A 26,475-nucleotide genomic window follows, 5' to 3' on the forward strand; every position below is an offset into this window, starting at 1 on the left:
AAATATATTGAAAACCAATGAAATGTAAAGCTTAACTATGCCCTAATAAGTTATAATATATAGGTAATTGTCATTTTGTTGTTAGACTGGCTATTTCTAACAGAATCTAATCATGTGACAAATGATCTACATATTTTAAATGTGTTTGCTTATTTCAAATAATAAAATAGGAATATTAGGCTCTAAGCAAATGGTAGGTACCATCCTAATTATACTTTTAATTGAGTGGTCAACATTAAATTAAATGTCTACAGCATGTTAACACAGTGACAGCAGGAGACAACTCAAGTTGCCCTGGAGGCTCATTTAATTACTTAGTAGGGGCCAAGTAACTAACATAATTGGAATACTTCAGGAAAAGAGATGAGGAAATCACCAGAATAAGGATGGCCGGAAGAGAATAAAACAGTACTGAACTGAAAACACGCATGATACGGAATCAGAAGCGAGCACACATACAGGCACGTACGCGTAAGGAGCTGAATGGAACCTGGAGGATGAAGGCAGGAGACCAAGCAACCGTTCATGAGACCAAGACAGGACTTGGCCTGATACCACTAGATGAAGAAGAGGAGGATTACTGGTGTCGGTGAGAAAAAATACAACCGTTTATGTACAAAGAGGGGAGGGATTGGCCATATCCTAAAAATGGCGACCAAATCAACACTCTGTGGGGAGAAACTATTGTCTAGATAAATCATTTGTTTACTCATTAATTTAAACTATATCTTGTATTAAAACGGCTTTAAAACCAGCTTTTGCAATCCATAGATAGCAAAATCACTAGGTAGGAATGAATGAAGGAAAATAATGAGGGTGAGAAGACGACGAAGACAGTGGGGTATGGCAGTAAACAACATGCCTGCCACACAGTCCTATTCATGTTCCCAGGAGCCAAAGCAAACAGGCACATGTGATCTGTTATAAGGTTTCCAGGGCCACAAGGAAAGCAACTGACTGAGCTGCTCGAAAGTAGCACATGGGTTGCGACTTCAGTGAAATTTATCCTCTGTGTTTTTAATCAAGAGAACAGACTGTGTGATGGAGTAGATGACACTTTCAATGTCATTTTCTACAATAAATATGATATAAAATTCTGAGTGATGCTACCATAATTTCACTCCATTCAGTCCAAATCATAGCTGCATAAATAGTTCAGAAAAAGCAATTATGCAAATGATCCAGATAAGACACTCCCAGATGGTCTGGCTTATCCAAGAGCAAAATTTAGACTATCCAGAGAACATCATATCCTTTAGATAATCCTCAATGAATAATCCTCAATGAATATTTTCACAACAAATAAATCACACATGAGAAAGTCTTTCATAATATAGTCATTATTTACCCAGAGATAATGTGACAAATAATTTCTGTCTAGAACATGCAGCCAATTAATTACATGTTTTCTAAACTACTCATGATTAAATACTGTCTGCTTACCTTAATTTGTTCTGGTTCCCCCCTTTTTTTCCTCTGGGGAGATTATTCCATTTTATAAAATGTGAAAAAGAATTATTCTTAGGTATAGTTCCCTAGGTTGCTGTTTAGATTTTGCTTATAGAGTAAATTCTGAAAATGCTATAAACTTGGAAAGATTACAAGTATGCTTTATTCTCACTAAAATAAGTATCTGAATTCAAAATTCCAAAATTCCAGCCTCTGGGTAAGTTCCTTTTCCCCACTGTAGGTGGAAACGGTTCTACTGACTTAGAGAAGTAGTGTCATCTCAGGGAGATGCTATAGATTTTTGACAGCAAAGTTTGAATTAACTCTAGTAGTAGAGTGTCTACACATGAGCAAAATAGAAATTATGTCAGGAAACCCACTGAAGCTCAAATGCCTTATAGTAGAAAATTTTACGCTTGAGGGCAGCTCATTCTAGGCTGTATGCATATGAATTTCAGGACTCAGTACAGCAGCGTCTTAAGTATTTTGTAACCCATGGCCTTGACAGAGAGACACATGCAGTTAATGGTTATAAAATGTTACCTCAAGTCAGCAGCCTTCCCCGTCTTGTTAGTACACGTAACCTCTCTGGTCTGATATCCAATCTGGATGTCCCAATATTTGTTCTCTTGTCGGTTCTGTCTATTTCTGTTTCTTTTTTTCTTAATAAGCTCACGGGCTTCTGGATCCTTCACTCCTTTTCCTCGGTCCTTTTCCCGTTCTTTATTCTTCCCACGTCTCCTTGCCTGTCTTACTTGTCTTGAGTGAGGCATTGAGCACGGGCTCCAGGGCCCCACGTGCAAGCTGTACATGCTCTCTTCATCTTCACACGGGCTCGACTGGCACACCTGAAACTCCGTCAAGTTTGGGCAGCCGGAGCCTCCGAACTGGGGGGGCGCTACCACATGACGTGTCCTGTGCTGGAGCCCACTGCCACAGGTCTTGGAACATTCTGACCAAGCAGAAAACTCAGACACGATGCAATCTTGCTGGCAGGGGATGAGACAGGCCTGTTCGAGGAGAGGTTTGGGTTCGAAGTACTCACAAATGATATCCTCTGCCGCAATGTCCTTCTCTTTCTGGATGCATGTTATCTCTCTCACCTGAATGCCTTCCTCCCCTTTAATGCACTCAAGGGGTTTCTCCAGGCTTTTGGAAATCACAGGCTGACACTGATTCCAGGGTCCCAGCCTCCAATCATACAACTCCTTGTGCCAGTCACACACTTTGAAACAGTTCTGCTGATTACTGGGTCTCTCAGCCTGTTTACAGTTTGTATGTAACGTTGTCCAGCCTTCCACATGAGCACACCACACAGCCCGGGTTTGAATGCCTCCTGGGCCACATTCATCTCCCATGCACCGGCCCCATGGACCTGAAAATGATACAAGAGTTAACAGTGCCACTAGAAGAAAACTGTAAGTTATTTCATTTTCCAGAAAGACATGTCAAGATCTAGCAAGTTAACTTTCCCTGAAGTGTTATAAAATAGGTCTCTGCACATAACTGTTGGAAAGTAATGATCTGCACTCAGTGGTTTTGCGAAGGGGGAAGTATGTCACAGAGTCTATATACGGTAACTGCTGGGACAAGTTCACTTCGGGCCCTTTTGGGATTATTAAAAGATAGCTTTTCTTCATTTCCTTAATTTTAGGTGGAGTACCCTTGCTCATAAAGGACATCAGAAATTAGTCACAGTGCAAACATTACTCCTTGCCTTGTAACTATCAAATAAATTGACATCAGTAACAGGCAAGGAAAGTGGCCCCTCATCTCCTACAGCCTTCTCTTTTCCAGAGCAATTAAGGATTTTGTAGAACGTGTTCTCCTCTTTCTCATTTTCTAACTCTGTGCATATTGTAACTACAAAAACCTAGAGGGTGTATATGTGTGTACTGACAGAAGTGTTAACTTTCTGGTAACCAAAGCTGAGAAGTGACAAATCTTCGTTGAAGCACATTCTGCCTTTAGATTTACCCCCCTTCCAAATTAATTGTTTCTCATCTCCCCAGTGAAGGATAAAGATGGGCAAGAGAACTAAAATTTAACTGAAGAACTTTTATGATTTTCTACATGTTAAAGGGTTATTGGGAGTCTTGTCAAAGTATTCACTCTCTAAATAGAAACTATTGGGGACTATATAGCTGTTTTATGGAACACTTAAGTCAATGGTTTAGAATGAAGTGTGAGCTTTTTACCTGAGAATCCTTCTTAGCATAAATTAAAATCTACTTGTTTGCACCTATTTTTCTTTTTTGCACCTTTTTCTTTTAAGTACAACAAGATTTGCAGTGCTTTAAGAGTCATTTTCAAAATATGGTCCATGGAATTCGAGGGATTATATTTAGAGAGTCATCTTCAACAGGTTGTATCAGAAGCTGAGGACCAGCCTAAAGGATTGGGCTCTAGGGTTCCCAGCTAAAATCAACTGCCCTTCTCCAATATTGTTGTTCTATAAGAGAAGCTCTATTATTATTATTCACACACATGCTGACATTATGCATAAGATTTTGTTAGACAAGAGGCTTCTGCTGCTGGCAAGTGAAAACCATGAAACGAAGCCAACAGATTCACTCCACTGATGAGAAAAACAGGTGACAAGAGGGGAAGTGATTTTCCAAGTTTACATCTTGCATGAATAAAAAAATATATGTACTGGATTTCAGATTCTTGACCTGACTCTTAGTTTTATGATTTAGCCTAGATCTCCGAGCTTGAGACTTAGATATTCCTATGCAAAATGATTAATCTAGAAAGAATGAAATAAGAAGAATGTGTTCATTATGTGTAAACATTTAATTCTGCTTAACTAGAAACGTTTACAATTTGGCGATGCCAACTTCATTACAAATGGAATAATGGAGTTGGAAATAGAACGATATTTTCAGTCACTATATTTTCTAATCATTATTGCATGAAAATATGAATTGGATATTTGGCATATCCATTTTACTACTTTATGAAGTTCGTATGTAGAGTGATAAGGGACTTAAAGTACATTTAAGGAAATAGTCTTCCCAGAGTGCTGATGTCAAAACTTTATGAACTAAGAAAATCGGTGAGTTTGTTACATCTGCCAACATGCAACATCTGATATTTTAATCTTATTTTTAATTTGTCAAAGGAAATTATATATTCATGTGTCTTGATGCTCTTAGAAAGTTTCTAAATATACAGTGTGGGAATCAAGAACCTCAATGTTTCTCAATAAGGAACACAGAGATATGTATAAACTTTAGATTTAATTCCATACATCTTTGGTATTTTGGTACCAAATATCTTTGGTATTGTTTCCTATTTCCTACTGTGCTTAAAACAGCAATTTGTATTTCCCACTTTAAACAAAGAATATAAAGGTATATATTTATGTTGGACCATCAAGTTAGGAGAAAGCCATTATATATAAATATTACATAATATAATACATATAAATATATATGTAAGATATATAAATTTCAAAATGTGTTTTGAAATAACTCAGAGTCTAAACCTTAGATGCAATTGAGCAAAACTCCTTGATCGTTTGTTTTCCAATCTTCGATATTAATTATGAGATTGGACTAATGAATTAGGCATATTAAGAAGATAGTCTTTTTAAGTTTTAATTTAAATTCCACTTAGTTATACTGTGTAATACTAGTTTCAGGTATGCAATTTAGTGATTCAGTATAACACTCAGCCATCATCCTAAGTGCACTCTTTAATCCTTGTCACCTATTTAACCCATCACCACACCCCCCCTCCAACATCTCTTCTGGCAACTATTAGTTTGTTCTCTATAGTTAAGAGTATGTTTCTCAGTTTGCCTTTCTCTCTCTTCTTTTCCCTATGTTCATTTGCTTTGTTTCTTAAATTCCGCATATGAGTGAAATCACATGGTATTTGTTTTTCCTACTGACTTGTTTCACTTACTGTACTACTCTTTAGCTCCATCCATGTCATTACAAATGCCAAGATTTTATTCTTTTATATGGCTGAGTAATATCCTGTGTGTGTGTGTGTGTGTGTGTGTGTGTGACATCTTCCTTATTCACTCATCTTTCTTTTTCATTCATTAGTTCATTCATTCATAAGAGAACATTTGGACCTTTTCTATAATTTGGCTATTGTAGATAATGTTGCTGTAAACATCGAGGTGTATGTATCCCTTTGAATTACTATTTTGGTAGTCTCTGGGTAAATACCTAGTAGTACAATTGCTGGATCATTGAGTAGTTCTATTTTTAACGTTCTGAGAAACTTGCATACTCTTCTCCAAAGTGGTTGCACAGTTTGCATTCCCAACAATAGTGCAAGAGGGTTCCCCCTTTCCCCACATCCTTGAAGTATGATTAGAGGGAACATACCTCAACATAACAAAGGCCATATATTAAATACCCACAGTTAATGTCATCCTCAATGGGGAAAAACTGAGAGGTTTTCCTCTATGGTCAGGAACAAGACAGTGATGTCCAATCTTACCACTGTTATTTAACATAATAATGGAAGTCTTAACCACAGCAATCAGACATCAAAAATAAATAAAAGGGGAGGGTGTTTGGGTGGCTCAGTCGGTTAAGTATCTGATTTTGGCTCAGGTCAGGATCTCAATGCTAGTGAGTTCAAGCCTCACGTCAGGTTCTAACAGCTCAGAGCCTGGAGCCTGCTTCAGATTCTATGTCTCTCTCTCTGCTCCTCCTCTGCTTGTGCTCTTTGTCTCTCTCTCTTTCTCTCTCTCTCTCTCTCTCTGAAAAATAAGTAAACTTTAAAAAAAAATTAAAAAGTAAAGAAAGAAAAGGCATTCATATCAGCAAGGAGAAAGTGAAATTTTCCCTATTTGTAGATGACATGATACTCTATATGGAACATCTAAAAGATTCCACTAAAAAACTGTTAGAACTGATACACAAACTCAGTAGCTGCAGGATACAAAATCAACATACAGAAACCTGCTGTATTTCTATATACCAATAATGAAGAAGCAGAAAGAGAAATTAAGGAATCAATCCCATTTACAATTGCACCAAAACCAATAAGATACCCAGTAATCAACCTAACTCAAGAGGTGAAAGACCTGCACTCTGAAAAATATAATACACTGGTGAAAGAAACTGGAGATGATGCAGATAATGGAAAGACATTTGATGCTCATGGACTGTAAGAACAAACTGTTAAAATGTCTACACTACCCAAAGGAATTTACACATTTAATGCAATCTCTGTCAAAATACCATCAACATTTTTCACATAGCTAGAACAAACTATCCTCAAATTTATATGGAACTACAAAAAGATACCAAATAGCCAAAGAAAACTAGAAAAAGCAAAGCAAAGCTTGAGGCATCACAATTCCAGACTTTAAGATGTATTACAAAGCTGCAGTAATCAAAACGGTATGGTACTGGCACAAAAACAGACACATACATCAATGAAACAAAAGAGAAAACCCAGAAATGAACCCATGACTACCAGGTCAATTGATCTTCAACAAAGCAGGAAAGAATATCCAATTGAAAAAAGATAGTATCTTCAACAATGTTGGGAGAACTGGACAGCAACATCAAAAGAATGAAACTGGACCACATTCTTACACCATACACAAAAATAAATTGATTAAAGACCTAAATGTGAGACCTGAAACCATACAAATCTTGGGGGAGAACACAGGTAGTTACTTCTTTGTCATCAGCCATACCAACTTCTTTCTAGATGTGTCTTCTGAGGCAAGGGAAACAAAAGCAAAAATAAACTACTGGGTCTACATCAAGATAAAAAGCTTCTGCAGAGTGAAGGAAACAAGCAACAAACTGATACACAATCTATGCAATGGGAGAAGATATTTGCGAATGGCATATGTGATAAAGAGTTAGTATCCAAAATCTATAAAGAACTTATCAACATCCCCCAAAAATAATCCAACTAAAAATCAGCAGAAGACATGAACAGACATTTTCCCAAAGAAGACATCCAGATGGCCAAGAGACATGAGAAAATGCTCAACATCACTGATCATTAGGGAGATACAAATCACAACCACAAAGCAGTTATTACTTCACATTTGTCCTCAAAGTACAAATAACAAAAAAAATTTATAGCAAAGTTATAAATTTGGCACTTATTTGGACATTTAATACAGGTTTAGGTACTATTTAGGTGACAAAAATTAATATTTTATTACAGAAATCTTGTATACAAAGTGTGAAATGATTTCAAGTCTGCTAGTTATTGTTAAGTAAGGAAGTAAACTTACCATATAACCCCAAAACTATGAGGCAGAACTATGTAACACTAAATAATTACTAAGTTTGAAAAGTATCCTAGAAAAGAAAGGATAACCTTTGTAACCTTATAAACCAAGTTTTAGCTACAACTCCAGGCTTACATCTAACTTTATTCAAAAATAAAAGTGTGTGATGGTTATTTTGAAATAACTCGTGGTTTACTAACACTGTATTAGGGAGAGTTCCCTTTTGACACATTCTCAGAATATATGTTTCTCACATTATGTTTATCAAAATTTCAATCAATTGATAGAATAACTGTTTGCCTATTGCATTAGACTGACTCTATAGCCCCTACAGTTTAAAATTTTACCGTCTCCTATAACATATGGTTTGATTATGTCTTAATTTTCATGGCTGGCTTTTTTATGAATTTCAACTGTTTTGCTCAGAAAAGAGAGAATTAAGTTTGCAGACCTTAGTATTCAATTCATTACACGATTGGTGTCAATGACAGGAGAAAGAAAGAAATCGAGGTCAAGAAAACTTCTATACTATTTCATATGAAATAAAAAATGAGCAAGCCTTTCTAAAGTTAAATAACTACTAAAGGCATACATTCTAAATACAAATGCAACTGAATTCCACTCTAAAATCTATTAACATAGATTTCTATTAACCCACTATTCATAGATAAAACTCTTGGGTTTATTTTATTCCAAGTATATTTACATTGAGAACCAGGAGATAAGGTATCTCCAGAAAATTCTATCTCCAAAAATACTCACTAGGTAAGGTAAAATAAAATGCATGAAGGCACCAGTGGAAGTAGTGGTGACAATATTATCACAATTGAACCTAAAAAAAGCTCATTCACTTGCAGACTTTAACTGCTGTCTTATCTTTTCACTGCACCTTGGCTATTGCATGTGTGTCCAATTAACAGACCTCTTGGAAAAACAAAACAGATCTTTAGCATTGTACACCTGATGAGGGACTGTCTACTCTGGCCTCCAGTCTTAAAACAATCACACACTGAACAGAAAGGAGACCACATCTAAAACTGCTCTTAACAGCTAAAAATTGTGAACCCAATTAGGTACCATGTTTCAAAGAAAACAAATGTTTGAAATGGGAAAGCACAATATGCAAACTCTATCAAGGAAAATATGAAGCCCTCTCCCAAGTACAATATGCGAATGTGATATTTACCTCCTATGTCTCTGCACAAATATTAAATTATACCTTATATCTCATATTACTAGGAATGGGAAGTAGTGGTGTTGGAAAGGTGGTGTGTGTGTGTGTGTGTGTGTGTGTGTATAGGGATGTTTGCTTTTAACAAGAACAGAAAGGATTTCTCTTCATTTACTGTTCTTGTTAATCATTACATAGGGGGAACTTGGAATCTAACTGGACAAAACAAAGGATAGCCAACTTTCTGCTTAAGGTCTTGGATAGTATCTCTTTATGAATGGAAATGTATTCCTACATACAGATTTGTAAGATTGTGCTCGTTCAGTATAATACAACACTCTTCTAGGATGTAGGTCAATAAATATACGTAGAATCCTTAGCTTGATGGATGTTATGTAAATTGAGAAATATCACTAAAAAGAATTGAAGCAACTATTTACATACCCCAAATATTTATGTAATCAACAGACTCACAATACAAATATACTGACTTGTAATTGTTGCAGAATTACGCTTAACAAAAACAAATTTAAAGGAGTGCTACTTGGCTTTTTTTCCCACAGAGTAATACTCAAAATATAATTGTTAATTAACTTTCCAAAAATGTTGATAAAGCAATGGGTTTATTTTTATTCCTGTTAAACAGGATTTTTTAACATGCTTATTCTCTTCATGTCATTCAAAAGTCTCTATTTTAGTCCACAAAAGATGGCCTTTTAAATCTAAAATTAGAATTTTGCCCACCATATTCAATATTGACTACTGCCAAGACTATTTGTTACATGTCAAGGGCATGAGAACAATAAAAGGTTGAGTCTATAAAAGGAGACATTACTGACAGGTGGCCAGCAACTGTTCCAAAGAGCCTTATAAAAGATAAACACTATAAAAGAAGCATGAGAAAATTACGCAAACTACTTTCTGCCCTTGTTTGCCATAAAACTCTCAACTGAGCTAGTTTCTTGTTTGACTAAATGTGTTTGTATCCTTCAAATGAGACAGTACATTTTCCCTCCTGGATTTGGTTATGGAACAGCATGTACTAGTTTACCAAGATCAAGAAGTGCACAAGCAGCTTAGTAACATATTGAATTTGATGTCATGAAAGCTGTGCAATATCCCATTTTTAAATTGTGGAATTCACAAATTTTTTAAAAATTCTATTTGTTTTTACTCAAGCAAATCAGCAACTGGAAAAGTTAGAAATCACTGCTAACAGGAAGAAAAATTCCTCATAAATCCCATGAGCTAAAGGCAACTAGTCATATATATGCTGCCATCCTATTTGGCAATTAAACTGTATTTACATAAATTTGGGATCTTGCTGTAAGTTATTTTATACCCTGCGTTTTTACTTCACAGCATGTTATAAAAATAATTCCATTTCAATAGATGCAAGGAAGGTCATATACACACACACACACACACACACACACACACACACACACTGTACCTACTGGAGAGTTACTTAATCTTGTTTGCTCTTCATATTTACACAATTATATCTATATATGGTTGCAGACTATGTGGTATCAATTTGCCATGATTTAACTGACATAATCTATTTGTGGACATTTAGGTCTTTTCCCCAACTGTTTCAAACATTATAAAGAATGCTACAGTGAACATCTATCGTTGTACACAGGTCAGGTAATTCAGTTAAAAGTTTTGCAAATGTTCAAGCTTTCGGTTTATATAGTATTGCAGAATTGCTCACCAAAATGTCCCAGGTTTCTCCTCCACCAGCAATTATTGAGTCTGTATTCCCCCTGATATCTAAAGACTGCTATTTCTCCAGATTTTGACTTCTATTGGGGTAATCTCATGTACTTATTTCCTTGGATGTTCCATCCTTTGACTATTTTAACTATAGTGTTTATTCCTTTAAATCCAATCCTTTGAGTCCTGTGGCCTCCAGAAGGACCTCAAGCTTTTGGAGAATTGATGTTACCCTTTCCCTTTCTCAGCACTGAAACATAATTTTGCTCATTTTGAACTCATTTGGTCATTTCAAAGGATTCTGCTGTGGGTAGAAGCAAACACCTGGGCTTAAAGAGTCTTGAAATCATCTCATAGACTGGTAATCCAAATGCCTGGCACACTGCGCCGTTTGATGTCATACCACTGATTTAATTATAAACTTGTTGTCTGTCTAGGAGACCACTTTGTACAGATTATAAGCACAAAACAAATAAAATTTTGAAAAATTTACTGACCTAAAGTAGACGAAAATTTCTTTGGAAAGTAAAACAAAAGGAGAGCTCACAGCTTCTTTGACTTGAGTTTTAATTTAATTTTAATTTAAAATATAACTCTCAAATGACAAATCAGTTTGGTGGATGAGGAGAGATCACTGTGAAGTCAGGCTGAGCTTTCATCTTCAATAAGTAATTAAAATTTAATAAAAAATGAAATAAGAACATGAAATTAAATGTACAAAATTAGAACAGCTCTTTAAATCTGATGAGACAATGAATGAGGAATCAGTGATAGGAGAGATGATTTTATAGTTGCCAAATATAATAACTTATTTTATGTCCCTATCATGTTTGTTCTATCTTAAGAAAATTATTTAGCCTCTCTGGATCCTGGTTTCCCCCATTTGTAAAGTACAGTATGAACCATAATATTACCTTCCATCATCTTGTAATGCTATGAGAAACACAAACTGAGTAATCAATATTATGAGAAATATTGAGGTGCCTGGGTGGTCCCATTGGTTAAGCATTCAGCTTTGGCTCAGGTCATGATCTCACAGTTCCTGAGTTTGAGCCCTGCATGGGGCTCTGTGCTGACAAGGTGAAGCCTGGAACCTGCTTCAGATTCATGTCCCCTACCCTCCCTCCCTTTCTCTGTCCCTTCCCCACTCATACTTTGTCTCTCTTTCAAAAATAAATAAACGTGATTTAAAAAACTTAAATTAAAAATTATGAGACTATTTGTAAAAAGTTGTGAGATTTTTTTTTCTCATGCAAAAGACTTTCATTTTTATGTGACTTAGTCTTTTAAAGTTTGTATGCATCAGTGATGATTTCTTTACGCTAGACTGCAATAAAGTGAATAACTAGGTCAAAGGGTATTGAGTAGTTTAAAGCTTTTAAATACATGTTGCTCAACTGATTTTTCAGAGAAGCTTGTGGAAATATAATCATGACACCTTATCAGCAGTTACTGTATATATTTTTGTTACTTTAATAAATACAAATCCATTATTTTTAAAATTTTTAAATTTTTTAAATGTTTTATTTATTTCTCAGAGAGAGAAAGAGAGAGAGAGACAGTGTGAGCAGGGGAGGGAGATACAGAATGTGAAGCAGGCTCCAGGCTCTGAGCTAGCTGTCAGCACAGAGCCCAATGTGGGGCTCGAACCCACGAACTGAGAGATCATGACCTGAGCCGAAGCTGGACGCTTAACCAACTGAGCCATCCAGGCGCCCCTTTTTAATTTTTTTAAAGTTTATTTTTGAAAGAGAGGGAGAGAGACAGAACTCAAGGTGGGGAGGGGCAGAGAGAGACAGAGACACAGAGTCCTAAGCAGGCTCCAGGCTCTGAGCTGTCAGCACAGAGCCCCATGTGGGGCTTGAACCCAAAAACCATTAGATCATGACCTGAGCTAAAGACAGACACTTAACTGACTGAGCCACCCATGTGCCCTCCAATCCACTATTATTTTAATTGAATTCTTATTACATATGACCTTGAACATAATTATTTCCTCTTCTGTGATTTGTTCAATTAGTTTACTTTCCAGTGGTATTGTGGACTCTTTATCTTGATACATTTTGTTGATGCTATTCACATTCTCTATGCCCTTTAAAAAGGTAGTATTTCTCTTTCATACTTTTTTGGTTATGATGTTTTCTATGTTTTCAATATGCAAGTCTTTCACTAACACAATCTTATGTTTCTTCTACTGCTTTTAGGCTGAAAAATATCTTCAAGTACAAAGATATAAATAGACATTATTCATAAAATTATACAAAACTTCCATTCTCTTTATAGATTCATGTAAAACATCTATATTGAACCCGTCAGGATTTTATTTTGAGTATGTTTAAAGGCAAACTTCTGAACATTTTATTTTCTCCATAGTTAGGTAATTTTACCAAGAATACACAAAACTATTATTTTAAGGTACTCACTAGCATCAAAACATGTAAATGAGAACTGCTTAAATACTGCATCCTTAGATTTTATTGCTGTATTTCGTTTTATTGCCATAGTTTATGTTATTGCTATATTTCACTTTTTTGTATAGTATACAGTATACTTCCATATCTCATTTGATTTTATACCGTGTTAGACATGAATAGATTGTTATATAGTAGGTTTAATCTTTTAAGACTAGAGAAAAATATAAAGCCATAAATGGCCCAAATATTTCTTTTTAAAAAATTTTTTTTAATGTTTTATTTATTTCTCAGAGAGAGAGAGAGGCAGCATGAGCAGGGGAGGGTCAGAGAGAGAGGGAAATACAGAATCCGAAGCAGGCTCCAGGCTCTGAGCTAGCTGTCAGCACAGAGCCCGACGCGGGGCTCGAACCCACGAACCGTGAGATCATGACCTGAGCCAAAGTTGAACATTTAACTGACCGAGTGACTCAGGCACCCCTGGCCCAAATACTTCTATTGTTTCATAGGATGCAGTTAAACATTCAAAAAAAGAAAAGTCATATTAGCTATATGTGACCAATCCAGATAAAGAATTTATGTTGCCATAATTAAGAGTCCTTAACTTTTGAATAATGTCCCATTCAAGTGCTGAGATGCCCAAAATAATTTTTTTAGAGAAATGCATTCTTCAAGATAACACACTCCAAAGTCAGGGTTTCCCTTCTAAGCTTATAAAATTTGTTAGCATTTCAACTATAAAACAACAAAATGTTGCACTAATAGCATGAATGTATATCAACATTAAAACATCTACTTGAGCAACTGCACTTCCATTCTACAAAATATTTAACTCCACTCTATTTCCCCAAGACAGCAAAAAACCAAACTTGACATTTGTATGAGATTGCATTACAAATGTGATTGGCAACAAAATATAAAATACAAGTAGAAACTGTTGATCATAACAAATATGTAAACTCCATAGCCTTGAAGATATGCCAACTTATTAATGTAGTCTTTCCTACCTTGCTCTAGAGAATGGATTTAAGGTAGCAACATCAAATTTACTCAGACTATACTCTGTCACTGTTTGAAATAGGTTCTGTCTTATCACTGAAATCAAAGCATGACAATGAGAGCTATAGAATGATTCCTTCAAAATATGAAATGCATAAAAATTTCTAAGCAGATCTTAGATCTTTGGTTACAATGGTCTCAAAATCAGCTAACTTTGAAGAATGTACATATTCAACAGTCTGAGCTGAACGGATCTAAGGGAGCTAAGTCAATAGGGTTTTTGGAGATACAGGATCCTATCATTTATAATTCTTACTTCATCCCGGAAAACCCTGAAATAAAAAGTAAGTAAGGTCTTCAAAGAGCCAATCAAATTTAAAAGCTTGCTGTCTTGTCTTATCTCAAAAGTAGAAATTGAGACTAAAGCTTGTATGTAAGTAGTTTATTTTAGAAGTGATTCCACAGAGACCTCCATATAAAAGAGGTAGATGCAATGGAAGCCTAGACAAAGTGTTTATATGATTTACTTGATCTTCTGAATCCACATAGGCCTGATCCTGATCTCTCAAATACTTCATTTCTATCGTACACTGGATTTTTACTCTGAGTACTCAACCATTTTATTTAATGAGTTTCATAGTAGCCAGCTTGGGATAGACAACTTCAGTGAGAGTCAGCTGGTATCCAACATGCAATATCTATTGCAACACAACAGCAAGTGAGGATCTGGGTGTGGGGGTTATACACTGTCTTTTTCTCCTGAAGGGAATTCTCTGTACAAAGCATGGTCTTGCTCCCAAACCATAGGTGTCCATGCTGCAATTCTCCACTTAGCGCTAGCCAGAGATTCCAGTCATTTCATCTATCAGAAATCTAATAACATCAGATCTTCTGGGCCATTATGACCTGGGTAGCTTAGCAGCGTGCACCATAGCCTGGACCTGCTGTCCAGAGGTCTCTGCTGTAGGATTCATTCAAATCTGGCAGCCTTCCAACCAATAAATACACAATGGCAATATCCCTAAGTATGATATATGCTCCTTTCAGCATACAAAGAGTCTGTGGTGTAGCCAGCCTCCAAGATAGCCCCGATGATCCTTGCTTTTGGTATTCATGCCTTTCTATAGTTCACTGTAACAATGAACAGAGTTCACTTGTGGAGCCACTAAGATATTACAGAAACACTGGTATGTCATATAAAAGTCTAGGTCAAAAAAGCTATTAGAGCTTCTGACTTGCCTTCTTTTTGTTAATTGTGGGAGAGGCAGCTAGGATAGCATGAGGATACTCAAGCAGCCTTTCATAAAAGGAACTGAGATCTCCTGCCAAGAGCCATGGGACTGACCCATGAACCCTCTGGAAACAGATCCATCAGCACCAGGAAAGCCCTCAGATGACTGCAGGCCTGGCCAAAGTCTCAGGAGAGGCCTTGAGAAAGACCTACTCAGCTCAGCTACTTCCAAATTTCTGACACACAACTACTGTGAGATAATAAATATTGATTGGTTGTAATCTGCTGAATTTTCAGGCAATCTGCAATGCAGCAAAGGTTACCTAACTCAGGCTATGGAACCTGAGTTAGGTATGGAGTTCCATATGGAATAGGTATATTGCCACACCAAAAATCTAAAATATGGGAATGGCACAATGGAAATCTGCAGGGCAGAAGGTGGAAGGACAAGGAGGAAAGTGTTAGTAAAAGCCAAAGGCACACTGAAAAGGCTGTAAGAAGGCAGCTTATGGTGATTGCCAGCAATGACTTAAAAAGAAGTGAGGAGAGTATTATTACAAACTTACCATGGCAGAAAGATCAGCAAAACTGTCACTTAAAGTAATGTATAAGATAGAAAAATATATCTAATGAACTGGGTGATGGAATATTTCCAGTCAGTGTATGGAGGGTGCCATCTGGTTTTTCTGATCAGAGAAGGCCTAATATTTGTGGCATGTGATGAACGCAGTGGACCAGTGTGCTATTCTGAGGAACGTCAAGACATTCATGCCCCTGCCAGCTATATTTTGACAAAAGACAGAAGTGTTAAATTGGCTCAGGAGTGAGGGAGAAAATGCATCTGCTGTACATTCTCAAGTAAAAACAAACAGCTTTTAGTTCTTTTCACTAATGGAATTTGAGAAAAAAAAAAAAAAACGCCTTTGCTAGATCAGTATCTCTGTACCAGATGCCAAAAACTGTGGATTTGTCCTAGTTTAGATACCACATCCCTCATAACAGCTGCAATTGGGCCTAACACTCGACCAAGTTTACAGTGGCTTGCTGTCATCCTTCATGATTTATCCAGTTTTGGTTTACTTTTTTTCAGGTGCCACACAGGTCATTTGGGCAGGTATGTAATGTGAAGTGACAGATCCCGCATTTAAAAAATTTTTTTAAATGTTTTATTTATTTTTGAGAGACAGAGACAGAGTACAAGTTGGGGAGGGGCAGAGAGAGAGAGAGAGATGGAGACACAGAATCAGAAGCAGGGCTCTAGACTCCACACTATCAGCACATAGCCCAATGCGGGGCTTGAACTCATGAACCGTGAGATCATGACCTGAGCCAAAGTCAGACGCTTAACCAACTAAGCCACCCAGGAGCCCCTGTCCTGCATCTTTTGAATGTTGGACATGGTACTAATTTCTGGAATTCCTCCAAGGACTTTATGTGAGACCGTAACAGAAAATGTGTCACTATCTACGTTTCACCTCAAGCTATTAAAAAGAGTCTTGGCGGGGGGTGCGGGGTGGGGATCGCCTGGGTGGCTCAGTTGGTTAAGCTTCCGACTTCGGCTCAGGTCATGATCTCACCGTTCATGGGTTCAAGTCTCGCATCGGGCTCTATGCTGACAGCTAGCTCAGAGCCTGGAGCCTGCTTCAGATCCTGTATCTCCCTCTCTCTCTGACCCTCCCCTGCTCACACTGTGTCTCTCTCTCTCAGAAATAAATAAAACATTAAAAAAAAAATTAAAAAAAAAGTCTTAGGAGTCAGCAGTAAGCTATTCTATGCCAACCTAGCAGATGAGAAAATAAAAGATTGATCCACTTGTCCCTATTCCCCAACAGTCATGAATGCCCCATGATCACAACTTCCAGTTGTGTATGAATGGATGCTGAGTGGATTTCTGCAGGCATCTTGCACTACAATGTCAGAGTAGCTCTGGGAAAGTAGGCTGCTCAGCCAGTAGTAAATCTGCCCCTGTGTGAATCTGGTTAAACCTGTGTAAAACTGTAAGTCACAAAAGTGACTTGGAGGTGGAGCCAAGAGAATGTGAAATGGCACACAGCGGCATCCCATGCCTAGCAAATGGGGAAGGGTTTTGTTCTGTTTTCCTTCTAAAAGTGCCAAACCAAAGGCATCTATTTTTCTATGAACAATATACCTTCTGGACTAAATTGCTAAAGGCTGACGTCTGAATTTTTATCACATTTATTCACTCAACAGATAGTTAGTACAAGTGTAGAGTGGGATATATGATGAGATAGGCAAGCGAGTTAGGTACCTATTACAATAAGAAAGCACTACAGGGGCACCTGGGTGGCTTAGTCAGTTAAGCGTCCGACTTTCGCTTAGGTCATGATCTCGCGGTTCGTGGGTTCGGGCCCCGCTTCAGGCTCTGTGCTGACTGCCAGCTCAGAGCCTGGAGCCTGTTTCAGTCTGTGACTCCCTCTCTCTCTGACCCTCCCCTGCTCACGCTCTCTCTCTCCTAGAAATAAATAAAACATTAAAAAAAATTAAAAAAAAAAAGAAAGCACTACAAAAGGTGGAAACAACTGAAATATCAATGGATGGATGAGTAAACAAAATGCGGTAAATTTACGTTGTAACTCAGCCTTAGAAAAGAATGAAACTCTGATACGTACTGCAACATGGATGAGCCCTGAAAACTTATGCTAAGTAAAATATGCCAGACACAAAAGGACAAATGTCATATGATTCATTTATATGAGGTACCTAGAATGGCCAATTTAACAAAAACATAAGTTAGAATGTTACCAGGGGCTGAGGGGGGTTAGGAAGGAGGAACTACTGTTTGAAGAGTAGAGGGTTTCAGTTTGGGATGACAAAAAGTTCTGGAGATGGATAATGGGACGTTGCATAATAATGTGAATGTACTTCGTGCCACAGAATTGTTCATCTAAAAGTGGTAAAATGGCAGATTTTATGTTATGTGTATTTCACCATAATAAACAAGACATATGGGGATCTGGGTGGCTCAGTCGGTTGACTGTCCAACTTTAGCTCATGTCATGATCTCACAGTCCGTGAGTTCGAGCCCTGCATTGGGCTCTATGCTGACAGCTCAGAGCCTGGAGCCTACTTCATATTCTGTGTCTCTCCCACTCTGTCTCTGCCCCTCCCCACTCATGCTCTGTCTCTGTCTCTCTTTCTTTCTCTCTGAAAAATAAAAACATGTAAAAAAAAAAAAAGACATCTAACATAACAACAAATTCTAGCCAACACTTTTTTTATATTCACAACTATAACCCTCTGAAACTTAGAAAATCTTTCTGGATAGAACAACATGGTGCTAAGATTCTAAGAAGTTACTGCCAAGTTCAAAGCCTTGGGGAATTCTTAAATTCCTTAGACTTAGAAGCAATTTGAGATCCTCAGCCAAAAATGGAAGGGTCAGTTATAGATGTGATAGACTCTTCCTTGCTTTATTAACAATTTTATTAAACACTGAAAAAAGAAGGCAGAGATGCCTATCACTATCATCTTCGGTCTAGTACCTCCCATATTAAATAGGTAGTTATCCTTAGAAATAATATATTCCTGTTTTTTTTCTGATAATGTTACATTATTAACTGTATATCTCAACAAATGAAATATTGTTTTAACCAATAATGTGACATTGGGATATGGTCTACAAAAACGGAAAATAAAAATGAAATGGAAGTAATAACCTTTTGGTGACTGTGTTGTCTTTATTACATGTTTAAAGACATTTTATTCTTTGATTCTTTAGGACATTTTTACCCATATTTTGGTTAACAAATTATATAGACAGATAGGTATCTGGTTAACAAATATATATAGGTATCTGTCACTTTTTATTTTTTATAAAGCTTATTTTTCAGGTTATTTATATATTCTAATATCTCCTTGCATGTAACAAGCCATTCTTGATACTGGAGTGGAATGGTTCCATTACAAACAATTTTTAAGGACAACAAATTCTTTTTATCTTTATACTTTTTTAAATCTTCAGATTTACAAAGCCTACAGTTACAGACTTAGGAAACTGAGAAGTAGGACTTTTTTAGAAGGAAGGAAGCCTTCCTTCATGGTTGCCTTAAATCAATAACCACAATCATTGCTGTATATTTTTACAATCTTCATATAATTTCTATCCCACTAGGTGATGTAATTATACAGAGTCAGAAAAGTAAGCTATTCAAATACGTCAAATGTTAAATTTCCAACACACTAATTGGTATGCATATGAATGTAAATGTAAGGTATATGTAAATATTCTTTTAAAATACAAATGGTTTTTGCTCCCAAATTAACCTCATCTGAGAATGAATACTTCATCTGAAGCCAAGTTAATCTTTCCAAACTTTGTGTGGCCAAGGATCTTGCATGTATGGCTTAGGGTAGTGATTAGCAATATTAGTGAATTAGAAATGTGTAATAGACCTTAGAATGTTATTTCCATAATGGGAAAACATCAGTGAATTTTGTAAAGTTAAACATAAGCTCAAAATCATAAGATGCTAGGAAAAATAATCAGCAGGTAATCAGTTAAAGATATGAACGTAAATTGCCTCATTTCCCAAAAGGTGAATTGAGGAATATCTTAATTTTTCAGTAGGATCTTCCTAACATTGATAATGAAACAAAATCCACAAAAATAAAAACATAACCCATAAATATTCATAACTTTCTTAAGAAACATACTGTTTGTTCAGCATTTTTCATATAGTAATTTATTGTTGGAAATATGGCATATGTAAGAAATCCGTAAGTTAAGTTATAAAATGCAAAGCCATAACTACATTTGGTCAATGGGGAGCATTTCTAACCACTGAAAACATGTGTCCTCTAGTCATAAAATCAGGTAATCAGTTTTATCTTCAAAGAAATGTCACCAGTAAAGCAGTGTTGAAGATGCACATATTTTTAAATTATTTTTTAATAACTGTGTATACTACATCTTTAACCAGAAAAACTTTCTTTTAGTTTGAAATACTAAGGTCTTATTAAAAATTAGGAAGTCAGAAATGAACATCTATTTTCTGATTTTTGTCTCTGTGCACACTTGTTCTGTGTTTGGGTATAAGTTTCTCCTTGGATACTAATTTTCCATGGTTGATAAATTTCACAAGTATTAAATAGCCATAATTTAAAAATCGTATTATATTAATACCAGTTTATGAGGCCAATCCATACCTGAAGACACATCATTAGTCTTTTAGAAGACACATGTAGATGTAATATTTCTTTTCCCTGATTAAAAATCACAGTGAGGATGCATTTTAAAAACATAATATACATCAACTGAAATTAACTCAGGGCATTAATGCACATGGTTTCACTGAGTAACTGGTTCCAGGAGTATAAAAGAGAATCAACTAAGGCAGATGGTTAGATGAGGAATAGGGAAGCTATAATTGCATATTCATGGAACCTGTAAAATGTAAAACCAAAGGACAACATAGTGATGAAGATTGTAACATTTTATAGCCAAGTTCTTAAGTCCATTTAAAGTTAAATGCAGGCTATACAGTTACAGTTACAAGCCAGCATCAGAACCCAGGTGTTCTGATTTTCAGCTCAGTCCCCTCACATTCTACCTTAAGACACTGATTCAAATGGATAGCTCATATAGTGGAACTGTATTTCTCAAACTCCAGTTAGTAAGTTATCAAAGTGATCTTAGGCCTTATTAATAGTTATTAAATCATAAACAAAAATTATTATCTTGGCACCTGTGATATGTAAGGGTCCACAGAGATTGTGTAATGCAATCTTTCTTCACCTTATGTTTTTTCAGTCTCAGAGGAAACACTTCTGGTCAGAGGAGCTTACTGTTTAGCAAAGTTACCCATTCTAGTGATGAACAGCTTTAGTTCATTTTTATTCCCTATTTTCTATAAAGTCTTCCTCCTTAAGAATTCTAATCTTACTTCTTCCTGACAGCTTTTCAAATGTTTTAAAATTTCATACTAAGTAATATCATTTTTTTTTACTCTTAGTAAGACTTCTGTCTGATCACTACACTTGGTGCTTTTCTGTAGCACTGTCAGATGGTATAATGATATCACAGAACAATCTGGGAACTCAAGGAAAATAAAAAGGTAGACAAATAATAAATGAAATACTTGACCACATATCTGTTATTCTTACTGAGATTTAAAGCAAGGGTAAATAACCCCATATCCATTCCAACATGATGAGTCTCACACTAAAACTCTTTAAATACTGTCAACTTTTCTCACACACATTCTGTTGAGTTTCAGACTTTCCTATTTTACACTGTGCTATGTAGTAAATGTACTCACTATGACCGTTCTTTTGGTAACTGCTTGACCAACTCAACTCCATAAGGACAAAGGCACATACTGAAAATCCTGTGCCCAAAGACCCAGGTCTTCAACGAATCCTATCCAGAGGCTGGCTGGAAGGACTAGATATAGGTCTCACCTCTGAGCTCTTTCCAGATTGCTTAATCAGGAACCTTCACGGACTCAGGTTTTTGAGGTGCTGTGCATTCAGACATCATGCCCAAACTTTTTTTCTCTCAGAAGGCTGTAGTTCCACTGCATGGTCCAGAACTGATAGTTTTTAGTTTACATTTGAAGGTAAATGTTCTTAATATATATTTGTATGCTTTGATATGATACATATACAATGTTATGAAGGAAAAACAGTGAATGCACAGCAAATGCTTTAAACATCTATATGCATCAACTTAGTATTCTTTTGGTAGAAATGAGAATTATTTAAATCAAAATTACTCTCATAAATTTTGAAGCAATTCCAGTGCTAAAAATGTTCTGAGCATTTTATACTGAATGCTCATTATGTGCCAGAGTACAAAGGTCATAGTGGCTCACAGTTCACAGATGGTCTCCACACTAAATAGGACATACCAGAGGGAGAGAGGAAACTTGCATTTGCATTACCTAGACTGTGTTCTCTACCAGAATTTAATTTTTAGTTCTAAAATTGTGTTTTATTGTGGGATATATTTATTACATATAAGAATGTAAGACATATGGCTTAACAAATTTTAGGTGTAGAATACATTAACTTTTTACTATAGGTACAAAAATGGACAACAATCTCTAGAACTTATTTATGTTGCTTAACTTAGACTTTATGCCCAGTGACTCATAGCTCCCTATTTTCCCCTTTCCCCAACTCCTGGCAACAACCATTCAACTCTCTGCTTCTCTGAGTTTGCCTGTTTTAGATATCTCCATTCTCTACCACATTTTCTTTACCCATTCTTCCTCTGAAGGACATTTAGGTTTTTTTCCTACACCTTAGCTGTTGTGCGACCATTTCTCCGAAGAAGATATACAGATGGCCAACAGGTATATGAAGAAATGTTCAATGTCACTATTCATCAGGAAATGAAAAATGAAAACCATAATGAGATAAAACCTCACATCTGTTAGGATGGCTACTGTCCAAAAAAAAAAAAAAAAAAAAAAAAAAAAAAAAAAAGAAAAACCCCTTTAAGATAGACCATAGGTCACCTGCTGACCAAGATTCCAATCATTAAGTGATAACATAGGGTCTTTAAGAACTTTNGGATGTGGGAAAAATACAGAACCTATAAACACTGTTGGCGGGATGCAAAATGGTCAGGTACTGTGGAAAACAGTATACAGATTCCTCAAAAAAGTTAAAAGAAAACTACCACATGATCCAGCAATCCCACTCCTGGGCATTTATCTAAAAAAAATGTGAAATCAGGATCTCAAAGCCTATTAGCAGATGTCATTTTTAATGATAATCTTTCTGATTTATCAACTTTGACTCCAGGCATTAGTGTAGATCACCTGTTTTCTTAAAATGAGTGTGCCCATCTGTTTAATTATCAAATACCCACAACCCCATTCATATCAGTACCTGATTAATTGAAGAATTCCATTAAATTTATTTTTTTCCTTCTTTTTTTTTTTTAATGTTTTATTTATTTCTAGGAGAGAGAGAGAGAGAGACAGCGTGAGCAGGGAGGGTCAGAGAGAGAGGGAGTCACAGACTGAAACAGGCTTCAGGCTCTGAGCTGGCAGTCAGCACAGAGCCCGACGCGGGGCTCGAACCCACGAACCGCGAGATCATGACCTAAGCGAAAGTCGGACGCTTAACCGACTAAGCCACCCAGGCGCCCCCCATTAAATTTATTTTAATAAATATTATGAGTGCCAACAATTTTAACTACATAGATGTCTCTGCCAATCTAGAGAATCAGTTAGAACTATATCTCTCCTCATTTACTCATGAACTTCTCAATTTGATTTCAGTCTATGCGCTGCCGAGGCGAGCCTGAGAACTTCTCAATTTGAAAAATACTTGGAATTAGAAATAGGTCGAACATTTCTCCTATATTATTGAAAAATCGTAATTGGTATTTAATGCAGAAAAACAAAGGATGAGCACTATTCTTTTTAAAATGACAGGGAAAATATAACTCACTACTGATTATTCACAACAGATCCTGAGGTATATCCTGTGTGACCCAATTGTGGAAGCTGCCATGTGGTATATTTCATACAGTGTCTGTCAGCATGACTTCGAAGAGTAGGGATGAGAAGACTTACACTTGAGCAATGCAGCCTTAATAATATGCTTTAAATCACAGCTCCTTGCCATATATCACAAGCTGACATGTAATAATTATAAACAGCAGAGTGAGCTTTGTGAATTCCAGTCAGAGGAGGAACAATAGGTGCAATGAGAGCCTAGAGAAGGAAGACGTCCTAGTGGGAGACTCACAGCTTGATGGAAACATGGAATTTGAGTTGGATTGCTACAAATGGAAATGGAAAGGGACTTATGATTGGACACATACAAGTGTGAGTATAGAGAATTCGAGGAATAGGGAACAGCATGAAGAAAAACAGGAAATGCAGACTGAATGTATGAATAGGGAAAATGAGCATATATATGAAAAAGAAAAAGTGCTTGCAGATAGGTTAGAGAAGGCCATGGAAACTGTAGGAGAATCCTAGCTTAATATGTGTTTTAATACCATCCTATACACAAAATCTTTCAATTACCAGCTTTATTGTGCTCATTCTCGTGTTATGCAGGTTTAAGAGGATTTCTTGCATCTATCCTGCATATCTTGACATACTGTTAACCTGCATTCTACACTGTTCACCAAATATTCTGTGTATGCAAAACTATTTCTTGAATAAGATTTTAAACTATTCAGAAATAGGGGATTTGACTTTTTTTTTTTTTTTGGTTCTCACTGCAGAGCCAGACTGCCAATAAAAGTAATTATGAAAGTCCTTTCTAGAGTACATTTGAGATATAATTGGTGTCGTTCCTTAATAAATACTTGGTGAGCTGCAAGAGACAGCAAAAGATGGCTGTTTCCAGAAACCTTCAAAGGAAAAGGTTGTGAATTTAAAATAAAATAGTTCAACATACTGTATTAACTATCAAGAGACTAGAAAATAGAGTACCTAGCAATGGTAGGTCAAGGTCATATTATATTCAAAAAGTGACAGTAATGAAAGTCAAGCACTAGATAGCATGTCCACCCTGTCAGTATCAATAAGGGGCCCACAGTCAGGGAGTCCAACATCATAAATGCATCAGTTGTAGGCTAATTGGTGAGAAAAATGAACTTGTAGTTTAAAGAAATTTGTATCTAAAAACTACTCCAAGATTCAATCAGCTGCTAAAGGACATTAGACAATTAAAATGTAAAGTATAACTCTTTCTTTTTAAGATCAAACTACTTAGGATTATTAGAGAGAAGATTTAACTCCACAAACTGTAGTATTATAATCCTTCTGGTTTATTTTCTTCCCCCCCCCGCCCCCGAGGTTTTCATCGGAAGGAAGCATATTTATCACATGTATTTTATTTTAGACCTTTTTTGTTACTTGCTAGTATGTTTAAGATGACTGCAAGAAGTGATGGAATTCAAATTAGTTTCCCCACAGAGGCCTCCTTTCACTCTGATGGTGCTAATGGTTGACTCATTATTTCAATGGCATTTCCTTCCATGTCACGATGTCTTTCTGAGGGTGTGTTTCATTTTTGTAATTGCTATCATCCTGAAGCATCCTGGATTCTCCGGTGGCAAGCGCTGTCCCTAAGATTTGAGATGCACAGCTCTCCCAGGAACCCTCAATCTCTTTGAGGGTTTTTTTTTTTAACCCATATTGCCAAAGGCTGAATTTTTTATCTGTATATAAGGAGTTTTCAAATGTTTTACCACAAAATAATTTTAGTCATAAGTTCTTTGATATATTAGAGTTTTCCTGACATAGTGAATTATAAAGGAGTGGCTACTGGTGGTGGAATTCCTTTATCTCTGACTTTTCTGTAGCTCCTGGAAAATAAGGAGCTGCTCTTGAAAAGAAAATAAGCACATATAAGATGAACTATATGGCATTTTAAGATTCTTAGCACAATTCAGGGTGCTTGGGTGGCTCAGTTGGTTAAACATTTGATTTCCACTCAGACCATAATCTCAAGGCTTCTGAGTTCAACCCCTTTGTCAGGCTCTGTGTTGAAGCTCAGAGTCTGGAGCCTATTTTGAATTCTGTGTCTCCCTCTCTCTGCCTCTCCCCTGCTTACACACTCTCTCTCAAAAAGAAACAAACATTTAAAAAATTAAAAAAACGTTCTTCACATACCTTGATAGAATGCTGTATGTCTAAAATGATGTGTAAAAAAAAGTAAAGTTATCAAGTATGAATATATTTCTTAGCACTTAAACTGCACATTTTGGAGGTATTTCCAAAAACTATACATATGTATATCTCATGTTTTGGGTTCTGAACTCCTTCAAATGAAAAACAAAACCAAACTCATTTTTTATTAATCTCCAGCTCTTCTAGTTATTAACCACTTGTCACTGAGTTCCTAACCATGAAAATGCTTAATCATGAGTAATGTGGGTCCTGTGTAATTATGGGAAGTATTCGTTTGATTACAATAGTGTATTAATGTACTAAAAGGCACTAGAGCAATCGATATTCACACCTAGAATTCTAAAACTGCAGGCCACTCATCTATTTTTGCCTACCTCAAATCTGTTCCCTTCACTGAGCAGCCAAAGGAGGCTTTTCAACCAAGTCTGTTCATGTCACAATCTTGCTTAGAACTATTTAATACCTTCCTGTTGCACTTAGGTTAAAGTAAAGCTTGTTAGCATGATCTATAAATTCCACTAGGATTTGACATGTACCTCCCTTTCCAAGATTGTCTTGTATCTTGCTTCCTCTTGACACCGTGCTCGAGCCACACACTTATGTCCACTCCATTTTTCCTCAAATAGATCCCTACTATAGCACTT

At 36.4% G+C, this 26,475-nt stretch overlaps 1 protein-coding gene across 1 annotated transcript in view; it reads right to left on the reverse strand.

Moving 5' to 3' along the window:
* THSD7A (thrombospondin type 1 domain containing 7A) overlaps positions 1–26,475 on the reverse strand; it is a 417,169-nt gene that overhangs the window by 244,479 nt on the left and 146,215 nt on the right. Inside the window, exon 2 of the mRNA XM_077754232.1 lies at positions 1,993–2,824. Within this exon, the coding sequence (XP_077610358.1) occupies positions 1,993–2,824 (832 nt within the window). The remainder of the gene's footprint in view (positions 1–1,992; positions 2,825–26,475) is intronic.

This window comes from Crocuta crocuta, unplaced genomic scaffold (assembly GCF_008692635.1).
Source record: "Crocuta crocuta isolate KB4526 unplaced genomic scaffold, BGI_CrCroc_1.0 scaffold292, whole genome shotgun sequence".
NCBI lineage: Eukaryota > Metazoa > Chordata > Mammalia > Carnivora > Hyaenidae > Crocuta > Crocuta crocuta.